Genomic DNA, 15,662 nt, shown 5'->3' on the forward strand with positions numbered 1-15,662 from the left:
CTAAGTATCATGTTGAACTGAGGCCTTGTTATAGTCTAAGCAACTTTTAGTTCCAAAATTGCTGTCTTTACTAAGCTTCTGACTTCCCTGGCATTTGCTCTCTATTGCTACTGAAAAAAAATCTTTGAGCAGAAGCTTTAGTGGCACAATTCTAATACCTGGCAAGTATTATGTTTTAATTCTTTTTTTTTTTCCTATGGTACTGTGAACAAGTGCTTTGGAGAAATCTAGATGTGTATGTTTTCCACCATTGTAAGAATTATATTCATCTCGTCGAGAAAGCTGAAGCAATTTGCAACGCTGTGTTAAAAAGATTTTTTTTAAGGATAGAAGTTTTCTTGTGAAACTTCTTGTGAAGAATTTTGTTTATGAAACTCACAGCTCTATTTCTACAGCATAGAATAGAAACAATAAATGGAATGAAACCTTGGCTCCATTATATTCAATATCAATATTTTAGGATTTCTGTTTCACTAGGTTTTAATTCACTATGTCCTTCCCAGAGTTAAGTTTGGTATAGTGTTTCCTTCTAGAAGTGTGAAAAGTTAAATGCATGTATCACAGAGGGCATTCTTGTGTCTTTAAAAGTAAAAGCCCCTTGTAGTGGATGCATCTCACCGGTCAGTGAAATTTGTGTGGAATACAGCAGCTGTGTAGTGTTACACATGAATACAGAGGAATATCTAATGATTAATATTTCATCATCATTGCATAGCCATTTGCTGTGGTAGAAAAAATATCACTATGGATTGTGACCCCAAATTGAAAAATGACAGGAATGATGGGTCTAGGGTATGTGTTATTAATAAATAACACACTTTTGTGACTCATTAAACTCTCTCTGTAATAACGGTGTGTTTCATTCTATGTTGCTGAGGAAAGTTGCAAACCAGAAGAAAAAGTCCTTTCTACATACTCCCAGATCCATTTCCTTAATTGCTGAGATTTTCCTGGGGACTGAAGGACAGACTAGACATTGTTCAATGTTTTAGCTGAATGAAGTGACACTGGGCTATAATAAGCTGCAGCTGAAATCCAACTACAAAGTGTTTTCCAGCAGTACTCAGGAATAAGGCATTGTATTTGTAGTTAGTATATACGGATATAGTTTTTGGCAGCAGTTACATTCTTATTTGCTGTATATTTTCCTAGGTTTTCTGGTGGGCTAAATCACTGTATCTATGATTTACTGTTAAATATTTGCTTTAAATGTGAGAATGACACATTCACGTTGCCTTTTCAACATATATGGAAAAAAGAGAAGAAAATGAAATGGCATTCTTTTTCTAGAAGTTCTGATATAATTAACGTATTGGAATGTGAATGGTGGACTCTGAATTTATTACTGCATGTTTTGATGTAGATTAGACTGATTAGTAGGCACAGGATAGTGTAAACACTTGGATCATCATAGCGAATGTCTTCCATCTAAAGGGAGAAATATGAAGAAAATAATATTTTTGGAAAAAAATGGTCACATGGCCTATTGTTTAGGCAAGCAGTTGCACTTACTGGCACAACTAGTTAACAGCGTAAAACAAATATATTGTGTCTGGCTAATTAGTGATAACCTTACATGCTAACTGTAATGCTTTATTGCGTTACTTGGCTTCAGATATAGTCACACACTATATTCTCTTGGAGAAATAAGAATAAAGAATCTGCCATTGATTATAACAGAACCACTGATTTTCATGCATTACTGCATCATAAATGTTCACTTCTTTTTCCTAAGATATAGTCACGCTTACAAAGTATATATTTATCCCCTCAAATTATGGTTACTAAATTAGCATGCCATATTTTTCACAAAATTAATCTTTTTCCAGTTTTGTCTGTCTGACTAATAACTTGATAAATCTCTCCTTATCTTCTAATGGCAGATGATTTATCAAGGCCTACCACTTAATTAATATTACAGAGCATGTGGGGAGCTGAAGAATTCAGAAGTATTTTCCATAGCTTGGACATGTAAAATGAGAAGCATAGGAGAAAACAAACATAATCTTGTAACTGAGAAAAGGCTTTGTGATTTAAGCATGGGATTGAGGTTCAGGAAATGGTGAGTTCTATCCCACAAATCCATCATGCTTCCCCCTAGACGTTGGACAAGACACTGATTTTTTCTTTGCTGCAGTTGACCATTCTGCAAAATATTTGGGGTAATACTGTCTTATCTCTTAGGGTAGTTTAATGCTAGATTTGTCTAGCATTACTGGTGTTATAGGACACATATTATTTTTTGAGTTTATTGAGTTGTACTTATACAAGCACTTCCATGATATAGATGTAGCCTGAATTTTTTCATATTGAAAAAGTGTACATAATATGTGATATATAAAGGATACTTTTGTGGCATAAATATTTTAACTTATGTGTCTGAAGCACATAGAAATAGACAGAAATCTCACAGAAGTTGTCAACGAAGGTTTGGCTTTCCTGAATACCTTACTTTTCCTCCATTTCCAGGTTGCATGTCTCACTCATGTAGCAGCTAATTACCTTAATGGCAAAGTTGAAGCAAAACGCTGGGGTACGGCTCATGGGAGTATTGTTCCGTATCAGGTAAGCAGAAAGTATTAGGTTTTTTTGCTCTTGGAATTAATGATTTTGTGTATTATGAGACTGAGAACTGACTTACTTTTCCCATGACCTGTTGTGTAATGTGTCTGTGTCTAGGTAGGACAAGGTTCTGTTGTTCATTGTCATTTCTGCATTTTGAATATTTCTTCATCAGCAGTGGATTAGTAACAGAACACTGAAATAGATCAAAGTTGTTTGCTGAAATTGGATGACTTTAAAGCTGGCTTGATGACTTGATTGGTTTTCATCTGACAGAGAAAGCTTTTTTTTTTAAGGGTTACCTGACTTCCATACCAGTTATAAACTGAAATCTTTTGCCTCTGAATTTTGGTATTTTTATCTTGTGAGTCTACAAGAACAATATAAGTGACCATGAAGATCTGGGAGTTCTACAAATTTGTCATTTTCTATTGATTTTGCTACAAATCACAGTGGCTCAGTGAGACAACAGGTTGGCAGAAGGAATCAACCAGACCTCAGATCTCCCCAGCGGAATTCATAGTCTGTAGACTATGAAGTTGTAGACTAAGGAAGGATTGAAATTCCTTAAAATAATGGACTTTCATCACACAAATGAGCACAGGAAAAAAAAAATTACTGCAAGTTTTATCTTACTTCTGGCTAATATGGGAAATGCTTCCAGTAAGCAAAGAAAATTTTGTTCTTTTCTAGCTGATCATTTTGTGTTCTTGATCGAAGTCATGTGAACTTATGGAGACTTGGGCATATATTTAATTTAAAATATCTATTCTTTATTTCATAATTTTTGACACTTCTCATGAAATAGTCATGTTCGCAACTAGCTAGGCAGAGCCTGGATTTCTTAATTTCTGGCCAGAGTCCTTTAAATCCTGAGAGGGACAGTTCCCAGCATTTGTCTGGGAGAACTGCACCTAAACACCACTCAGTTTCTTTACCATCTCCTTTCTTTTTAGAGAAAGTGAGGGAAACTCAATGTATTGTCTTCTTCCCAGTGGTGAAGATAGTGGTGATCCTAACATTAGAAGACTTGCTGCTTGTGGCCATAGAAACTGAAGCAAAAATCTTCCGTCATTAAGCAGAACCCTATCACTGGCTAGTATAACAGTCAGGCCTCCTCAGGTCTAAAAGCAAATCAGTTGTTTTTGTAAGAGCTAAGTCTACTTGAGCTAGGAGACTTTCTCCAGTACATACCACTGCATAGTCAACTGTCTTGTTATGAATTAGCTAGAACAGATTGCAAATTACTGCAGACCGATGCATAGTCAACTGTCTTGTTATGAATTAGCTAGAACAGATTGCAAATTATTGCGGCTCTTTCTGCAAGGATGAGTTTGGTCCTGCAGTATTCTTGTCTCAGGTGTAGGGCAGCACAGCTATGGCTGTGCTGCTCTCTGGTTGGCATGGCATAGCAGTACAGCTGTGTTTTCTAGAACCAGCTCTGCATGACCCAATGTAACCAGGCATCCACTACACAAGGAGTTACATTCTGCTGTGTTTCTGTGATGTGACCTTTTGGTGCAAGCCTTTTTGAACTTTGGTATGTTGAAAGTATAAAACAGATCTGAAGTGTCTGAAGTTTGTATAAGCAAAACCAAAAACATGACTAAACAAAACATTTTATCTTCACCGTACTGCATTTGGCTGAGTAACTGAAGCTTGCATTCTTTTATGTCCTTTTGCTTTTGTTTTTCCACAGTCAAAATGAAAAGAAAAGCATACATTGAGTATCCTGTGTTTCTTTTTTCATAGACAGCTCTCTAGATATACAAAATTCGAGGAGATTGTTTTAGCTATCTTCTGGTTTAATCTCCATTAGTCAACATGTGAATAACTTTTTCTTTTTTTAAATCCTATCTAAACTATGGTTCCTGTGTTTCTGTATGCTGTTTCTGTAGTAGATATTAGAAATATTACCTCAATATTATAAACAATTTTAATCTGAATTTTCTTGTTCATAAACCAGTAATTAGGGTGGATTTACTATGGGTGGAGTTGTGTGTGTGTGTGTGTTTATGGCTCATCTGTTAACATTCCATCAGCTAGCATGGTTATAATTTTGATTGTAACCATAAGTATATTATGCTTTCTAGAGTTTATTTTTGCCTTTACTAACATAAGCTATACTTAGACTGCAAAGCTCTTCAGAAACTTGAATTAACCCTCACTGTTGCTATTATACTGCTTTTATAGTTACTTCCATAGCTCATTTGTAATATAGTTTAGAACAGAACTCTGAAACCTGACTTTTGTCCCTCATCCTGGTTATTGAATATACTGTCTTTTGCTTACTAAACTAATATGTGACTATTAAAGTGCAAATTTTTATAAATAAATTGGGGTTTTTTTTTGTTTCAAGATATTTTGTGCAAGAGAACTATAATTTTTTCAAATAATAAAAGTCACATTTTGGAAAATTGAATTTCTGTATGTTTTAGAAAAAGTATGTGGTGGTGAACTGTTGGTTTTTTTCTTATGTCCTCAGCTTTATTTTGTTTTCATTTGCTGTATTTTGAGTTTTCACACAGGTAATAAATTATAACTTTGAAGTGATACAGAGCCTGCAATCTTGCTAAAAAGCATCAGACTGTGTTAAATCATGGAAGACTAGGTCAACATGAGAGATCCTTTTATAGATATTATAAAGGCAAGATCTAAATAATTTATGTCATCTTTCTGCATGACGAAAGTCTGATCAGAGTCACGCTAGAGCACTGACCAAAATTTAATAAAAAATACATGTCGAAAGCATCTTAAATATGTACATAAGTAGTACTTTTTTGCTTACAGTTGTCAGTGTTCTAGTGCTCTGTTTAACACAGTAGTGTATACTGAATGCTGTTGTAGCTTTTATTTCATTGAACTTCATGTGAATAATTTTGTTCGGAATATCTTTGCAAATGGCTCTATTTTTTTTTCTATTTACAAGGCCAAATTTAACTTTGAGTATATCTCTGTAATTTCACTGAATTCCCTGTTGCTTCTTGACTGAAAAACTAGCAGTGTAATTTGTCCCTGAATGTGTTCTCTAGATTGACCTTTCTTACTTCTCCTTGTATTTAAAAACATAAAAATTGAGCATTAATGGACACCTGGGTTTTCCCTTTCCTGAAACTACCAAGATGTGTAGCACCTTTGAAAATCTATTTCTGGTCTGAGCAACAAGCTCTTAGTAAAAGAGATGTAAAGTTTGGTGTGCAAGGACTTTCATACTCTTTTAAGGTTTTTCTCATTTGCTGATAATGTGCTGTCTTTGTGGCATGATCATCTGAAATGTCTGAGTTTTCAGTTTTGTGTGCTCATCACCAGAACCCAAAGGAAAGGATTTGAACTTCTTTTGAGTGTACAATGTTTTTCAGGGTTCTTGTAAAGCTGTCTGTAAAGCTTTGCTGTAGGTTTTCTATGGAGGTGAACTTCGCAATGTGCCACAAAGATGAAGAACTCTAGATTCTAATCAACCAAAATCAGAAATAGATTTTTGAGTGCTGAACCCTTCATGAGAAATTATCTACTTTGAGCATATCTGCTTTTTAATCAGAGTGATGTAGTTTGAATAGGTCACTCCTGTGATAGTGCATGTAATCAGATCCCAATTTGCTTGGTTTCAAGTATTAAAATACAAACGTTGAGTTCTGGGCTGTATCTTAAATGTAAGTAGTGCAATTTTTTTAAACAAGTTTCTATAATGAGACACCTTGTTTACCCACAGCTGCTCCATGATTATCCAAAGGAAATCAGGGGCTTAAAAGCATCCGGTTTACGTAATTGTGCTGAAAAGTAAAGTTGTATTACTGTCTTTCCTTTGAAGTGATAAGGTCTTCCCTCATTCTTGTGGTTTCAGCAATGTAGCTATCTTGCCTGTACCATGTGTGAGATCTAGACCTTCACTTTTTCATCTTCCAATTGGCCCATTCGGAATGGATGTTCATTCTCCTGGGGAAGTCTGTTGTAACCTGCGTGTTTACAGGATGTTTCCTGTGGCAGCTTATCACCCTGCCATCAGACACCTGGACAACTGTGCAGCACTTTCAGAGGCAAACTTTCAGCAGGAGGTATAGGGCTGTTTCCTCTTGGGCCATAATGGTGAAACTCTCTTTAAAAACTGAGAAACCAAGCTCTTACAGATATCCCATCTCCTCCCCCCCCCCCCCCCCAAGAATATGATATTATTTCTGTTCCAGATTTGGTCCTAAGACTCACAGGGTCTTCTCAAGTATACTTCAATATATTTTCAGAATATGCAAAGGGCTCAACCATTCTGCACAGAAGTTGAAACCACAAGACAGGAAAGAAATTATTGTTTTAACCAATTGCCTTTTCTGTTGACTGACCTATGCATTGCCATAACTCATCAGACCCGGCATTAATGTTTTTTATATTAGAGCATCACTTAGATTCTTTAAGCATCAACTTCTTGTTGTGCTAGGCATAAAATTTCCTTCATATGAGGAAACTGTCTCTGGGTCAAAGGCCTTGGAGTTGAAATGTGTTATGAAAACCAGAGTATAAGCTCACAAAGAAGTGAAAGGTATGAGGTAGTAGGAAGATGAGTATAGTCATAGATATAAATATCTCTGCATTATTTTTAGCATCTGCATCTCATACTTTTTACTTGTGGAATTTCATCCTGTCCAGGAGTCTTACAAAGAAAATCCCACTCATGTCACTTATGTCTTATCACAGGAACAGAGGAATGCAGTAAGTTGTTACTTACCTGATTCATCTGGCAGAGATGCTTTTCATACAAAGGAACAATGTGCGCCTCTGGAGAATCTCACAGAAATTTTCATTGCTCTTTTTTTTCTTCTTCTTCTTCCAGTGGAGAGGGCAACAGAATAATGTCAATCATTCGGAAATTTCAAACTGCTTATTCCACATAAGAATGGTGATGTGTAGTCATTTTCTTTTCTGTCTTTATGTGGTTTTATTGGGATACTTCTGCAGTTGATGTGTCTTGGAATAAAAATCAACAAAGAATAGAACTTGGATTGTTTGCAAAGTTTTGTTTTGTGCATGATACTCTCCTTCTTAAATAAGTCCAAAATGGTTGTTATGGAAGAAAATCTTTCTGCTCTGTAATGGCTCAATCTAGGAGAAAATGGAACTTATGCACAGGAAAGAAATAAAATACAGATTTTTTTGGTGGGAGTTCTACATTCAGGAAATGCAAGACGACCCTTCTTACTCTGTGAACCTTATCTACATAATACTCACCTGGACTATTTAGACTGTCTTGGGGGCCCATTGTCCTATATTGTTCTGAGCAATGAAATATCACTGCTGAAAGTATTGCCCATTTGACATGAAAATCAAATGTATTCACAGATCAACTGAATAGAAATTTTGTGCTCTCAGGCAGCAGTGTGTGCTCTCACACTGTACGGTTTCAGTTTCCAAAGAACAGTTTGGCCATCCTCAAGAGACGTGTCTTGACTCATATGATGAATACCCAATCTCCCAGATACTTTAGTTGCCTAGTGTATCTCCTCGAACTACTTACCTTCAGGTTTGTTTTTTTAACTAGCTGCTTCCTTTCTATCTTTATCTGACAAGGCACAGGAAAGAGAGAAGCCAGAAAGACCTGTGTCATCCTGGATTCTGTAAAACATGAAAACAAGGATATCATTTGCAGGACTTTTTTTCTTTCTTTCTTTTTGGACAAGTTTCTATTTGTAGATTTCCTTACTAGATTCTTCAGAAGTGTCTTACTGTGGTATGACTAGATTAACTACTGACTGCACAAACGTTTTGGTTTTATAGTGATTATAAGGGACCACAGTTGGCGCTCTGCTTGGTAGGAAGTGCTGGAGTAGGGATTCTGTTTCCTTGCCATTTTAGTCAATGTAAAGGTATAGTAATCATCTGTGGGAATCTGTGTAGAAAGCTGCCCATTTATGAGGAATGAATTCTAGTTATTCAAACCTGACAACATTATATTGATACCTTTCTGGTGATCATCCTTCAGTGAGTTGTCAAGCCTCTCCCCTGGGCAGAGCAGCTGTCTGGAAACTAAATCAGTAGGTTTGCCTTAGGCAGTTTTGGATACGTGCTCAGTGTATAATGTGAGATGTAGTTATAACTTCATTCATATGTATCCTATCCTGTCACAGAGGCAGCACTTTAAAGAAGCTGACCTTGTATTCACATAGAATAGACAGCTTCTTATGTGTACACAGGAACTTTTCAGATGGAATTGACATGCATTTTTAATTCAAAACCTGATCCTTTTTTTTTCCTGAAGGAAATCCTCCTGCACCTTTCTACTTTAAGCAATGCCTGCAAGATATTTTTTTATGTGTCTTATACTTTGAATTTGCAAAACAGCTATGGATAATCACAACTATTGTTAAGGAATGATAGCCGATAATTGAGACTGTCTCCTTTTTGATCTCCTCCTGGGAAGTGTCACAGACTATTTTGTGTCCATCATAAAACATTCTTACATATGTACTTATATATGTGTTTGAACTTATATATATATTTACACTCATTTAAACTGGGAGTACATTAAGATTATTAGTCTGTCACTTGTCCATGGTCACATGAGAAGAACTGTAATGAAACTAGGATCAGAACACAGGTGTACTGATGTTCACTGTCATTTAGTGGACATATTTATCTTTATACTGTTCATTCTTTCCTCCACATTTGTCCATTGCTGGGGTGAGGGATCTAGTTTGTATTATTTACAGCAGCATGCTTAGCCTCCAAACATGTTGCGGGGTTACTGAACATTATGGATTTGTATATCCATGTCAAATTGTAATTCTTAGGAAGGGCAGTGTAACAGAGCCCTCATCAGTAGATTGCTCTTCAAATTGTAGCTGGTTGGAAAGGGATAAAAGTAGGATCTGTGGGCTCATAGAGGAGATATTGACTGCAACTGGATCACTGCTTTCCTCTAATCTGGTTATCAGATCCAGGGCAGAAGAATAAATTTTGCTTTTCCTTTTCTGAAAGTGTGTTTCATAGTCGTTGTATAACTATACAGTGCAGCCACTCAAAAGCTAAAACATGTTTGAACAGTCTGAAACAGTGCAGCAGTATCACTCAATGACTCCTGACATAATCATCCTCCATATATAAATAGCGATTTGAATTGCCATCAGAACTAGGACCCTAATAAAACACCACAATCTCTCGTGCAAGGTATTGTACAAGCAGGACAAATCAGCTTTTTCTGGTCACTAATGGGGAATGAAACACAAAGGAATTACTTCAAATGACTGAAATGAGTAAGGACTTTGGCGGTGTTCACAATCTTTTAAAGCTATATTTTCTTAAGAATTTGAGGATCTGGTGATTTATGGTGAATAATATTCAATCTTGGGGCACAGGAGAAATTAAGCCATGTCCACATGATGCTGTTAACCTTATGAAGACAGAAAAATGAATAAATAAAAAACCCCAGGAAAATCCTTACATTGTTTAATTGATGTTCACGTGCTTGCTTTTACTATGTGAAGCTTGTGACAGTTTTGGTTGGAAAATGTTGATTGTTATGGAAGGGTATGTCCACTAGATGTCATTCATGTAATCTAGTTTTTGTTGCAGCATTTATTTCTAAGGAGCTATGTAGGATGGTGGATACAAATTATCAGCATTATTAGCTGCTTTTGTATATGCAGTGCTTTTCACTTTATATATGTGTGGCATGTTACAAAATAATACTCTGATTATCTCTGTGATGGGTTTGACATACCATTTAGTCTAGAACTTCTGACTTTACATGTTTTTGACTACAGTTACATTGTTGCATGAGTGGATCTGTTACATAAGAGCACCCAGGTGAGCTGTATGTAGTCTGTGACTGTTCTGCAAGGAGAGACATGAGTATAGAAGTAGGATGTTACGCCCCAAAGTTACAGGAAATTAGTCCTGTAACTAATATAATTCCACTTAAAATATGTTCTTTTCTAAGCTATTCATACCTCAAAGAGCAGGTCTTTAGAAAAGTGCATATCTAATTAGGAAAGGCGGCTCAAATTTCGTGAACTTACACAAGTGGATTTATATACTCACAGATCTTAGCTGTAGAACTGTGCTTACAGTACTTAATTTGTGTCACTTTGTTAATATCTGAGGCATTTCAAATAGAATCACTTTAATCAGGCTTCAGTGAAATAACTCTGTGAGTGGACAAATCAAAGGTGCATCTGACCATTCAGTCAGGCGGGTTGGTAGGATCTGTACAGATATTAGCAAAGAGTTCTTGCACCCCCTGCCTCCCTCCCCCCATCTTAGTATGACATGTGTTACTAATTGCTAGACAGCTTCTGGAAAGCCATATCTATAGTCTTATTGAAGAGCAACTGCTGCAACATTGGCCTGTGCTCTTTCCCACTTTCATCTTGGAGTAGCTACAGCAAAACTGGAAGCTGGAGATCAGTTTCCTCCAACCTCCCTCTCCCCTTCCATATGGAATAAAGAATTTCTTTGCCCTGTGTAGTCAGCCAGAGGGCAGGATGGGGAAGTGATAATCCTCTTGGAATGAGCACTTGCATGAAAAATGATAAATGCTGCGTTGCATGGGGATTAACACTTGCTTAAGAACTTGCTTTTAATGGAGTGATGCTTCTCTTTCAGCAATGTGAATGCTCACTGTACTTGTAGACCTGATTAAGAACCTTACCACTGTTCAGCTGAAAGGGAACCATCTACCATCAGAAACAACGGTGTTTGAAACTGGTTCACTCTTTTGCATATTGTCCTCAAGAATGTAAAACGCTTACTGTCACATAGCTTTTACTTCCCTAGAAAAATGCTTGTTCCCCACATCTCATTGCAACATTCTTCCTTCTCTCATCATGAGAATTGCATTTCTGCTCACATTTAATGTGTCTGTTTGAGGTCTGTGCTTTGTCACCATGAAACTGTGAAACATGACTATCCAGAGCTAGCTTAATGAATGGAGTTGCTATATAAATCGCATCTATTCTCATTTTTTTGATGGGAGAGTTTACAATATCCTGTGAGGATGTTCACAGAGTGCGTCAATCTGTGAGTGGAGTTTATGAAGCTTGTTTGGCATCTCTAGATGTATTTGCTATTGAGCACTACTTCGTAAAGATTTCGTGTAGAACCCGATTGCTACTTTGCAGGATGACCCCTTCTTTTCACAGTGAGCTGACGTGTCATGCAAATTTGGTCATTAAGTTAATTTCCAGGCACTGATGTATACTAATAAATTTGTCATGGGCTATATTGTTTCCTCTAAAAATATTGCATTACTGCTACAATAAGCTTAGCTCCACTGGAATAACAACTGTGGTCCTCCAGTACACAGGCACCTTCTGGGAATTTAATTGGAAGGGTAGCATTTTTGAGAGAGCTGCTGTTCTATTTTCAAAAGTGACATATGCACTTAAGTCTCAGTCCCGTTGCCTTACTAAAGCATTGAAATTTTAAATGCTAAATCTACTTATGAAAATAAGCTTTAAATTGCAGTGCTTTTTAATGTTGTTTCTCATGCCCTTTGCTACATTCAGATACAATGTCGCACGATGCTAAAACAGGTATTTTAAGCAATACTCTCACTAATAAAACTTGATGGTAAAAAGACTGAGAAATTGTAATCTAACGCTTTGTCTATTATTAAACCCCTATTATTACCAAAATTGTTTTGATTTGCTTGCTTTTTAAGATGAGCAGGACTTTTGCTACAAGACTCGAATTCAAATGTATTAAGAGTGATAAAGGTGATGGTGAGAGATAAATTTTTTAAAAGTAGTTCTCTGTTTTGACAAAACCATACTTCCTGACCATCATCTAAAACACGCAATATTCGCTGGCTGGAATTTACTCTTATAATACAAATTAAGCTAGAGAAATTGATCTTATATCTGTATCCCCAAGGGGATCTCAACCAGTTTTATCTAGTCTACACCCTCACCTCTGTTCACTTATGTCTAGGATACTTCTGGCAGATGTTTGTCCCAATTTCTCTTCACCGGAAGATTTGAAATACTTGCTACAGTCTTGCTTAGTTAGTTCTCCATGCCCACTGAGAGGAGGAAAAGAAATAATTAAATTTTCAATAAGGAAGATATAGCCTGGATTTAGGAAAAGGTTTTTGGCTATATAGTTAATGATGCATTACAACAGTTGCTCACCATATTGTCTATAGCGAGTTTTTACGTATATAAAATATACATAGAGCTCATCTACAGTGTTCTCTTTTCTGGTTTGTGTGGGGCCAGCTCATTCATGTTTTCCCCAAGGTTATATTTTTTTAAATGTCTTGTATTCTTTTGTTTTTCTCTCTGACATGATTTCCACTTTGTTCACTTCTTCAAGTGGTGTGTCCAGATCTGGCAAGTGCCTTAGGTGAGTTCTTCATGTTTCTGAGTAACATGAAGAGCTGTCACATGCTGTTAAGACACCCGAGAACAGTTTGCTTTTGTCTTTAACAGCATCACATTGCTGTATCTCCTTCTCAGGTATTCAGCTGCCAGGGTAGGAGAACAGCACATAGCTCTACGCCTAAACTTTGCTGATTAGTTACCAGCAAAGCTACAGCTTACCAGCTGCAACTTCAGTTTGATTTACTATTAAAAGGTTCTTGGGGTTCCTTTGTCTGTGCTCCATGATTTTTGCTTTGCTTCACCATGGATCTTTTTACAGAATAGTTTCACTGGTGGCTCCCAATCCAGTGAAACCTGCTGAGGTGAGGTCACTCAATATTGGAGTGACCTCTGAATCTGAAGTAGCAGCAGCCAAAGGAATTGTCTGACTGTGATCTTGGTTCATATCAGCTACGACAAATTTAGGGCACTTGAATTTTGAATGAGTATGTCCATGTGTGGGTTTAATGAGTTTTTCAAACTTTTGCACATTAGTTTTACATCATTAGTCATCTTTCTTTTCCTGAGTGTTTCTAGGTAGATGAAGTCTGAGATTACAAAAAGCTGTGTTGTAAGGATGTGGAAGACCCAACTTGTATTTCATATTTTGTATTTTATAGTTTCTATATATTATATTTTGGAAAGCTACCAGGGTAAAGAGTAGAAGTTAAATTATCTTAGTAGAAAGGCTATTCTTTGCTAGATAAGAATAAAAAACAGACACAAGGTTAACCTTGAATTTGCTGTCCAACTGATAGGCAGTCAGTTTAATATTAGTTGTGATTCTGCATTGGAACAATCCATTGTCATGTGGAATGGTCATAGTAATAAACAAATAGGAAGTTGATGTGACTTCAAATAGAGAAGCATTAGCTGAATCTATGTAACATAGTTAAAACCTAACATTAATATTTTATATTCCTTGTCTTTTAAATACCAATGTTAATCTGTATGATAATGTTTCTTCTAAACACAGACAATTTTATGACCTTGTCAAATTTATGCTTGGCATATGTGGTTATGATAGTGGCTAGAGAGTTTTGACCATGAATAATAGTTGTAGCAATGCAACAAAGCCTTTTGTAGTACACACAAGTTATTAACTTAGCTCATTGGGGCAGACACTGAATTTTAATTTAGCTTGAGGCTTAGAACAATGGACGCCGAGTCTTATTTTAGTGCTTCCACAAAACCACGAATAATTTCTTCCTCTTTTGTGTACAAGCTTACAGTATTTTATTTTATTTGAGGGTTTTAAATATAGGAGTGAATGTTTTGAAGTAATTCTAGGATTTCACTTGATTTTCCTGATGTTACCCATTTTTACATACCCAGTTTACATTCACCAATTTGTCAAAGTTGGAGGATAAATAGAAGTAAAAATGACCATCATATGACTGTTGGAATCATGAAAGAATCTGAGATTTGTTTAATACATACAGTGTTTACTGACATATTTAATCTATGAATGAGGAGGAGGGCCTTGGGCAGGATTAGAGTTCCATGTATTAGGAATCTGATCAGGTAGCTCATTTAAGAGAATGTTATTAGTGATACCTCTTAGCAGTCATGCATAATTATGCTATCTTTTTCACTGTTACCTTTTCAAACTCCTCGGAGATTCTTAAGTAATTTTATTTCCTGCCATTTAAGAGTTTTGAGTAATAATGATGATGAGAAAACAGTTAAATAGTTTCTTTTCTCAAGTACCAGGTGCTGAAAGCAACTGAGACTATCAGTGGTTTTTATAGTGGTTTCCTGTGCATCTTGTGTGAGCTTCTTCAAACATTCATCATATAAGCCTTTGTCAGATTTAAAAAGATAATATAGATGATTTGTGGTCAAGAGATTGGACTGAAACTCAGAAATGTAGCTCTACATTTGCTTGCAAAATAGCGTCATTATTTCTGGTTTGGGTGCTTGTTGCAACCTCATTTAATGCAATGCTGCTTTTTGGGTGAGTGCTCCGAATCCATTTTTAATACAAGGTAGAGCAGTTTCTTGAAATCACCAGTTCCAGGTTGCAGCAAGTAAACGGAGTGGTGGTTACGTCCAGAATTTCTACTGCTGTGTTTCCTATCCTCTTTCTATCTGTACTTTGAGATTTGACTCCTGCTGTTGTGATTTGAGTTGGCCGCTTTTGTGTGCCCCTCCTCCATCTGTAAAACAGCTTACCTCTTCCTTCTACTTTTCTCCTGTTTGGTCTCTATTTAAATAGTAAGCTGTTCATAAGAGATTATTCCTGTTTTTCAGGGTATGACTGCATGGCACTGAACAATGTAATGTAAAAGTATGTGAGCTAGCTTCAATGCTGCAAGCAGGGAACAATTATAGAAAAACAGTCTTGGATGGGGCTATCCCTTCTCCATGTAAGATCATCTTTAACAATATTGCTCTCCACAGATATTTGCCTGACTTGTTCTGGGACTCCACAACCCCCCAGGAAGTTCATTTTAGTGCTTCACTATTCATTATCTCTGTGGCACACAAGGCAAGAAGTGTTTAAATCACAGCTGGGAAGAGTGAGATCAGACATTAAGAAAAACTTTTTAACAGAGAAGCCAGATTCCTTCCTCTTTTCAGTAGTCTTTTATGACCTTATGGACTGGTATGTCTCAGTCTTCTCTAGGCTAAACATTCCCAGTTTGCTTAGTCTTTCTCCTGAGATCATGTTTTCCAGAACTTACTACTATTCTCTTTACTGTCTTTTTGGAACACATCGTTTTTGTGGCATCTAGAACCAAATGCAGTACCTTA

General features: G+C 36.5%; 1 protein-coding gene across 4 annotated transcripts in view; it reads left to right on the plus strand.

Moving 5' to 3' along the window:
* The window catches only part of SUGCT (succinyl-CoA:glutarate-CoA transferase), a 336,948-nt gene that overhangs the window by 64,356 nt on the left and 256,930 nt on the right, over positions 1-15,662 (plus strand). For all 4 annotated transcript variants that reach the window (XR_012774277.1, XR_012774278.1, XM_075493575.1 and 1 more), the window contains exon 9: positions 2,470-2,565. Coding sequence is in view for 2 of the 4 variants with exons in the window: in XM_075493575.1 (XP_075349690.1) it covers positions 2,470-2,565 (96 nt within the window). In the remaining 2 variants the exon portion in view is untranslated. The remainder of the gene's footprint in view (positions 1-2,469; positions 2,566-15,662) is intronic.

Source organism: Mycteria americana, chromosome 2 (genome assembly GCF_035582795.1).
Source record: "Mycteria americana isolate JAX WOST 10 ecotype Jacksonville Zoo and Gardens chromosome 2, USCA_MyAme_1.0, whole genome shotgun sequence".
In the NCBI taxonomy this organism is placed as follows: Eukaryota; Metazoa; Chordata; class Aves; order Ciconiiformes; family Ciconiidae; genus Mycteria; species Mycteria americana.